The sequence below is a fragment of the Asparagus officinalis genome, chromosome 5, assembly GCF_001876935.1.
Source record: "Asparagus officinalis chromosome 5, Aspof.V1, whole genome shotgun sequence".
Taxonomy (NCBI): Eukaryota; Viridiplantae; Streptophyta; class Magnoliopsida; order Asparagales; family Asparagaceae; genus Asparagus; species Asparagus officinalis.
The window spans coordinates 128,804,105-128,812,657 of NC_033798.1; the positions used below are offsets into that span (position 1 = coordinate 128,804,105).

The 8,553-nt window shown below is 37.7% G+C and overlaps 1 protein-coding gene across 1 annotated transcript in view; it reads left to right on the plus strand.

The window, feature by feature from the left end:
- LOC109842604 (vacuolar protein sorting-associated protein 20 homolog 2-like) overlaps nucleotides 1-8,553 on the plus strand; it is a 17,236-nt gene continuing 8,683 nt past the window's right edge. The window contains exons 1-5 of the mRNA XM_020411459.1: nucleotides 1-304; nucleotides 3,151-3,303; nucleotides 3,438-3,590; nucleotides 7,221-7,304; nucleotides 8,426-8,548. Of these exons, the coding sequence (XP_020267048.1) occupies nucleotides 203-304; nucleotides 3,151-3,303; nucleotides 3,438-3,590; nucleotides 7,221-7,304; nucleotides 8,426-8,548 (615 nt within the window). The 5' untranslated portion in view covers nucleotides 1-202. The remainder of the gene's footprint in view (nucleotides 305-3,150; nucleotides 3,304-3,437; nucleotides 3,591-7,220; nucleotides 7,305-8,425; nucleotides 8,549-8,553) is intronic.

An 8,553-nucleotide genomic window follows, 5' to 3' on the forward strand; every position in this document is an offset into this window, starting at 1 on the left:
CCCTCTGTGCAACGAACCCCTCTAGCTCAAAGCTTCAACGCTGCGAAGTCCAATTCGACCGAAAATTCTTCTTCTTGCTCTCTCTCTCTCTCTCTCTCTCTCTCTCTCTTTCTAGGGTTTCCACCAATCAAATAAAAATGGAAAACTGATAATTTTCCTAATTTCATTGGGTTAAGCTCCGATTAGGGGTAGGGCTTGCGGAATGGGGAACATCTTCGTGAAGAAGCCAAAGATCACAGACGTCGATCGAGCGATTCTCTCTCTCAAGACTCAGCGGCGAAAGCTCGGCCAGTATCAACAGAAGGTCCCTTCAATCTGTGGCTTAATTCTCTGTATTTAGATTCGATCAGTGTCTTGTTACTTTAGCGAATCGAGTACTCGCTTTTGCCTATTATCATCTTATCCTAGAAAGTTAACATTTTTGGATCTATTGAATTATCTGATACGCCTGTTGTGAATAATAATTAAGCTAAAAAGATTTTTTTCTCAAAAAAAAAAATCGAAAGTTTAAAATTTTGTGTAATTCTGTTATGGCGATGTTTGGTCTGCTTGTTGTCTATTTAGGCTTGTTAGAGATGAATGCTGTTGCGTTTGTTTCGTCGTTCTTGATTATTTTCTTGTAAAGGTTGCTTCTTAGTTGCACCAAAAAATTGATAACCAATATGGGGAGCCTCTTTCTTCTACACGATTAACAGCAGAACCTTGCATATAGCCCTTTCTATACAGAGCTGCGTCCAGAAGGGTCACTTTTTTTAAAATTATTATCTGCATATTTCCTGTGTATGTGCGCTCATGGGTACATATGTTAGAAAAAATGTTGGTTAAGAATAGAAATAGAACTTAAGCTAACGATTCTGCAGACAGTGGTTGTTATTATGCGCTATTATGTATACTTACAGTATGCAATTGACGAGAATATTCCACATAAAAAGTTAATTTTCCCTTCTACATTTTTTCCTTCCATCCCTCTCTTTTGTTTCCTCCTATTTTCAACCTTCCTGAATTATTTGCTCATTCAGATACCAACTCTTGAAAACCCCTTGCTTGCTGACAGTCTGGCTTCACAATCCTTGACCAAATATTGATATACTTTCATAACACCGATCTTCATTTGTGTTCAATGCTTTGTGGACCTCTCAGTCATTTCTTCTAGCATCACATTTCTGTTGCTTTGGTCCTCCCAGTCGACTCATCACTTTCTGGCATCATATTTCTCATGCTTTGGTTCTGTCTTGGTACTGCTGGCTTCTGTATCGCTTATTTGTCCACCATGAATGATGATATAGATCTTGTTATGTTACTGTAGGATTATCTTAACACTTTGACATTTTGTTTTCATCAAAGAAAGGCATACACTCAAACTCACTGAAGATATGGCGTGCTTTCACCTTTCTTTTTGATGATTAGTTTCATATTTTTCTTCTACTGCCACTAAGTTCACGTAATTATTGTACAACTTCTCCATAAATATGCTTCCTAGCGAATTGGTAACGCACATGTTTGTGCACGTGTTATCTTTCACAGCTGTTTTACTTGGGACTCATCAACAGCTATATTGTAATTCTTTTTAACTGTTTTATTGTTATAACAGTCAGTAGTTAATTTATTTAAACTTTTGAGTGAAGTCTGGGTTTATGTGACAGTGGTCAATCCCTTGCTTTAGTTTTGCTTGTTAGGCATTATTTGGATTTTGCACAGCTTATATATCTGTATAATTAAATAGCAGTAACTTGGTTATAAGCATCGGCATTAGTTCTATGCAGATTGCTAGTTGTTTGATGAGGATTTTTTTAACAAAATTTTTTTTTTAGCTGTCATGTTATGGTTGTACTTTTCCAACTCTATTAACTGCTCTAACCATTTGCAGTTTGGCACTTTATTTTATTCGACATTTTAGCATCCTTAATAATTTGCTTTTTGTGTTGAAATATTACCATCAGACATCAGCAGTCACCTGATGATAAAAGCATTTTGACTTGCCACTTTAGATTTAGTTGTTTGTTTATTTCAAATATTCTGGTTCCCTAATATGTTCCTTGCCAAAGATATTTAGTGTGTCATGTAATCTTTCATCTTTTTTACCCTATACTATCACTCAATAGTCAATATGGTAGGGTTGCGCTTCCCTGCATATTTATGGAGAAGTTGTTCTAGCTGTATTTACATTTTTTCCCTTTCCAGATATAATTTCTGGGGAGTTAATCCCCAGCTAACAGAATTACAACATCATTTAGAATTATGTAAAATGGACAACATACATAAAAAAGGGTCTAATCTAAATCCCTAAACCAGAATAAACCCAAATGATAAAGACTTTCCTCAACCCGAAATGAAAGCCGTGCCCAACAAAAGCCAGAAAAAGATATGTTATAACAAATACGAACTTCCACTAAGTTTTTACCTTGAAGACATGGAAATCATGCTATATAAAGATAGTAATCTCAAAACAAAAATGAAAGCCGGGGTTAAACTCTGATCTATGACAGTAATCTCCTCTCACAATGTTCTTCACCCGAAGCTCAACTTCTGAAGTAAACCTGTAGGTAGACATAGTGTTAGGATTGGCCACATCTACATTCCAACAGTCTGCTTACATCATCTCCTCTACGTCTTTGACTCTAATGTATATAAACTCTGATAGGAACAATGTCTTTTTGTGCCAATATCCATGCATTGATCAGAATCGCAACTCCTTTTGGTCCCGTAGACACCTTCAGCTTCCTTTTTGCCTTGTCATAGTATTTACTTAGCTGCATGTATATGTCAATCTGCTGTCTGTCTGTCATTACTCATGACTAAAAACAATTTGCACCTTTTTGTTAAGTTTTTGTGAATCTCCAATTAAGATTATTTTCTTTCCAAACATCTTGTTAATGTCTTCTCTTTTAGTTATTGTCCTTGCCTTTTTGTTGTTTTAGATGCTGGTCATTAATCTTTTCTAATTTAGATCATGAATTTTTGTTTATTTTTGGTAAACCTGGTTTCGGTTGTTCTTTGCCCTTTCTTTAGCATATCAGCGTTTCCTTGGAAAAGTTGTACTATATGCTCCCTTAGACGGTCTGTATGACCTGTAAAATGTTATGCGTAAAGCACTTGTCAGTTCTAATATATAGGATGTGATATTCAAATGGTACTCCTATTAATTCCCAGCTTGAAGTTGTGATTGAAGCTGAGAAGCAAGCTGCAAGAGATTTGATCCGGGAGAAAAGAAAAGACAGGGCACTGCTTGCACTAAAGAAGAAAAAGTCTCAGGAGGAACTATTGAAGCAAGTTGATACTTGGCTCCTCAATGTTGAACAACAAGTATGTATTTGAGCTTAGAGGAATGTATAATGCATGTCTCTTTCACCTGTTAGCGTCTTTTAGGCATATTGTTGTCTACTGTGGTTTCACATCCATTTATATCCACTGTTATATTAATTTTGATGGTTTTTCAGCTGGCAGATATTGAATTGACCAGCCGCCAACAAGCTGTTTTTGAAAGCTTAAAGGCGGGGAATAATGCAATCAAAGCTATACAAAGTGAGATCAACTTGGAAGATGTTCAGAAATTGATGGATAATACAGCTGAAGCAAAGGCTTACCAAGATGTGAGTTTTATTACACATATTATCCTTTTGCATTAGTAGTTCTTCTAGTTGAACCTCCATAGTCTTCTTTTGACTTTCAAAGTATTTAAAAAAAAGTGCATTCAGATGTTTAAAGGTACTATGAGCGTGTTCCGATCAGTGCCTTTCTGCTTAAAAATAGACATTTCAAGCATTTTTTAAAAACAAGAACTGTTAATATCTTTTCATCTTCATCTTCTTAAGTGAGTCTTTATGGGGTTATAGTTGCTAAGTTTGTACTTGTTTTGCAACTTTTTAGCATATATTCAGTACTCCAGAAGACGCTTTAGCCTAATCTGTGATGTTTGTATACAACAAGCATTTTCAGTTTCCTTCTTAAGTCTTGTTGCTCAATTAATCGTTAAGTTAAAAGGAATAGAAGTGCTTGGCTTTGTGGCCGCTAAATTAGGTTTCAGTTTGGGTGAAGGGATTATGACTGTTTTACCAGTAGTTGAGACTCATTTTGGAGACGTTTCGGCTTATATTCCTACTAATATAATTTCCATTACAAATGGGCAAGTATTCCTATCCACATATTTTTATAGCTTTCAGTTCTCCAGATCTAAATTTCAGTATTCCATAGCAAACATCGGGCCTGCATTTCTTGGGTTTTATTATCTCCCTATTTGTACACTTAGAAAGCTTGCCTTACAGCCGTACTCTACTCTATTATTCTCTTATTTAACCTGGAAGTCTTTCGGTCCAATCTATGTAGCTGGATATTTCAACAAAGATATACCTATATCAGATACATATCTTTTACTTAAAAACTTTGATAGTTGATGGATGCACGTCAGACTCTTTACACCTTATCCACAACTTTACAATTTACTTGATTTTTAAATGTGGGCTTTATGTAGTTTGTCCAGATTCTTAAAAATAATATGATTATTCTCATAACTGTTGATTTGTATACTGGAGGATATGTGATAATATCTAAGACATGATGCTCCTTTGATTTTGCTATTGCTACACATTCGTGCTAGAGATAGCAAAAATTAACAAACACAGGTACATGTATAATTTAGTAAACTCGTATCCATAGCTTGCTTCCATACTGTGTGCATGTCTATGTTTTGTACTCTTTCTTTTTTGTGTATCCATGTAATACCCATGTCCTAGTTTTGTTTTTCTTTTTCTGAATCCTTTTTATCTCCATACCTGTATCCTATAATACCCATATCCCTTATTTATTTGTTGTTTCTGTGCTTCTCAATGTGTCAACATGTCATTTTGCTATTTCTCGTTCTTATCTTTTGTTGACCTTCTATGATTGTAGTGATTGTAGGGATTTGACGAGAATAAGCACCTACGGTACAATCGAACAGGAAATATAAATTTATTCAGTTTTCTTTTACTGTTAGCATAATGTTTTTTTCCTTCATGTCGTCCTTAGTCCTTATCTTCTAGTTATTTTTCATTATGCATGCTTGTAGGCAATAAAAATTGCCTTAATTCCTAGCAAAGAAGCTCAAACTTGACAAAAATGCTAATATCTCTCAAATCGTAAGGAATTTGACGAAACGGACAGGAGCAAACCGAACACTTTGGCGTTGGTTTGGTTGGTTCCGTCTCGTCGAGATAGTCAGTTTTCATATATAATTCGTCCAATTCCGACTTACGGTTTGAAAGTTATGACTCATTCTTCGTAGCATGTTCTGAAGCCCACATGCAAGACTGGACTTCGCCTGAACATTGAAGTTCGCCTGCAATGCTAAGTTCGCCCGACAACTTAGCTCACATGAACTAATTGAAGCTCGTCTGACAGCTTCATCTACGAGGTTCGCCACGCAGCGAGGCTCGACATCAGAAGACGATGTTCGCCATGCAGTGATGCTTAACATCAGAAGACGATGTTCGTCATGCAGCGATGCTCAACATCAGAAGACGAGGTTCGCCACGCGGCGAGGCTCGACATCAGAAAACGAGGTTCGCCTTGCAGCGAGGATCGACATCAGAAGACGAGGTTAGCCACGCAGCGAGGCTCGACATCAGAAGACGAGGTTCGTCACGCAGCGAGGCTCGACATCAAAGTTCATCACTAGGGACAAAATTCCTCTAGGAAATGAAGCCCTTTCGAGAGACGAAGTTTGTCCACAGACGAACTTCGTCAAACGGCACCTCACCCCTCAAAATACGAACTTCGTCATTGAAGACGAAGTTCGTCCAGAGACGAAGTTCGCCCAGAAACGAAGTTCGTCATTGAAGACGAAATTCGTCGAGAAACGAAGTTCGTCATTGAAGTTGAAGTTCAGCCAGAAACAAAGTTCGTCATTGAAGATGAAGTTCGTCGTTGTCATTATTGACGAACCTCGTTTGTCACCATTTCCAGAGGCTACATTTAGGGAGGGTTAATGATCCATAACTCACCCATTTAAGGAGAGTTAATGATAATTAACTCACCCATTTAAATGGGAGTTAATAACCATAACTCCCTCATTATAAGGGGAGTTAAAGCTCATTAACTCGCTCCATAATGGTCCTAAGCCTATAAATAGGCATGATCAACATGAAAGAAGGGGGAGAGGAGATGGAGAGGTTAGTCAAAAAGCCTATCTCTCCTCTACTCTCATGGATCTTCATAGATCATCAGCTAATCATTTGGCCTTGGAGCGTCGAAGCTCATAACAAGCATGACGAGGGTCATTACAATGACGGACCTCGTCTCAAACAATAAACCTTGTCGTTGGAAACAAGATTTGAAGCTCGTCAGCGAAGACGAAGCTCGTCAGTGAAGACAAAGCTTGTCTAACGAACCTCGCCACGTAACGAGGCTCATCATCCACACGAAGTTCGGCTGTAACGACCACGAGGACCAAGTCAGCCCACGTGAGCTAAATCTAAGGAGTACGTTACGTTCCATTAATCAACATGGCTAAATCTCAGGAGTCGGTTACGCCCACGACCCCACGATTGTAGCACGTCAATTACGTGCTAAAGATCTATAAATAGCCGCAAGCAGCTATGAAGATTGGGAGGGGGGACTTTTAAACTCTTGGCAATTTAGACCTCGAGAATCATCAGATATCAGAGCTTCTGCGTGTAAATCCGGAGTTCGAATTTCGGTTCCAGTCGGCTAACTAACGTGAGAAGCTTCAGCAATCTTGTTCTGATCGTCAACGGGAGGCAATCTCGACTCAAGCATCGGGGGAAGCATCCTTTCGTCACCAAGAACCCACATTAAACAAGGAGGAGCTGAATTAATCTTCTCTTTATCTGTAATCGAGAGAGAATGTGAGTAATTGTAAGGGTTTCATACCAAGTGATCGAACCTAGTGTTCTTAAAACAAGAGAATCAATCCCAGTCAATTTTTCGACCCTACAATGCTATGATCATCCTCTTTTAGATCAAAACACTTGCTTCTTCATTGTATTACTTGTGAACTTGTTATCATCTTTCATGTAGCATCTTAATTTTTTACAATCTTTTTGCTCAATTGTATTTGCTTTCTGTTTCACCGATAGTTTAGTGCATCGTATCAGGAAAGATTCACATGGTCACCTTATTATCATTTCTCCATCCCAAATTAATTGCTGCTCTGCGGTCTTCCTTTCACCCTTCTATTTCTATCTTCTGGGTCTTTGACTCACATTTTTTACTTGTGATTGAAGGAAATAAATGCAGTTCTAGGGGAGCGCCTATCTGCTGAAGATGAGGAAGATGTTTTAGCTGAATTTGAGAACCTGGAAAGCGAGGTAAGTTTCATAGCTTTTCCAGAAAGGAAAGTATTTAAGCTTTTGCTATTGGATAGAAGGAAAATATTTATTTATTTCTCTCTTTTAACTGTCAAGAATGTATCAAACTAATAATTTAAACTTTTTGAAATGAAAAAGTACACGACATAATTTCTTCATCACCATAATGCAAGGTTCTGTTAAATTTATGCATTATTTGCACCAGAGACCTTCATTTTATTAGAAACAATAGTTTGATGTGTTTACATTTAGATATATTTGTTGAACAATGCCCAGAAGAATGCCAATAAGTGAAAAATAAGCATGTGAAAATACTAAAAATAAGCATGTGAAAATATCAATCGCGTCTGAGCTCAAAGTAACAGTGTCAATAGTTACCAAGGGTATCTAACCAATTGTCATTGGTTTGAGAAATTCTTCATTAAATAAAGATATAATGAGCATGATGCAGTGAAATTGATTCAGAGCTCAACATAGAAACCTTGACATGGATGTTTTGCCCAGAGGGACTAATATGAAATTATAGTGTATACCTAAAAGGTTGAAAAGCCAAAGTTCAACTACGAGAATGGTGTGGCTTGCACATATGAGGATCTGACACCAAGTAGAAGGAAAACAATTAGAATGGTGTTTCTTGGATGGATGGAAGCATGCAGTTGGCTTCCTTGCCAATAGGTGGAAGTTTGCCACATGCAATGTTGATCCGAAGCAAACATGACTGTGTTGTGAAATTAGAGTTAGGAGCCAAAATGTAGACTTGTGGGGGTTTTTGTTCACATTTGAGGCAGGTATTCAGCGTTCACATTCTATTAGGTGTTTCCCCTCATTTGTCAAAAACTTTTGATTCCTTTCAACCAGTAGCGCTTATGATATTGTCAAGATAAAGCGAGGAGGATGTACATTATTAATCCCATATTGCAAGCTGTTGCTTTTCTTCTTTCATCCTATACCACAAAAGGGGTCACATATCAGCATGCATATTATGGTTCTCTACCCCTTGAAAAAGCAACTCTTTTGTCCAAAAAATTTCTAACTCAACAGTTCATAATAAAGAAGGACGAACAACTAAATCTTATCTTACAACCGAAAATTTTTGTTTTCCTTTTTCTTCTTTGTTGCAGATCACCCTTCAAGATCTGCCCGCGGTTCCTGCCGCAGAGGTGCCTGTCGCCGAGGAAGCAGAAGAAGCTCATGCTGATGAGGAACTCGATCTTCCGGATGTGCCATCCAAGACCCCAGTTATAGCAGA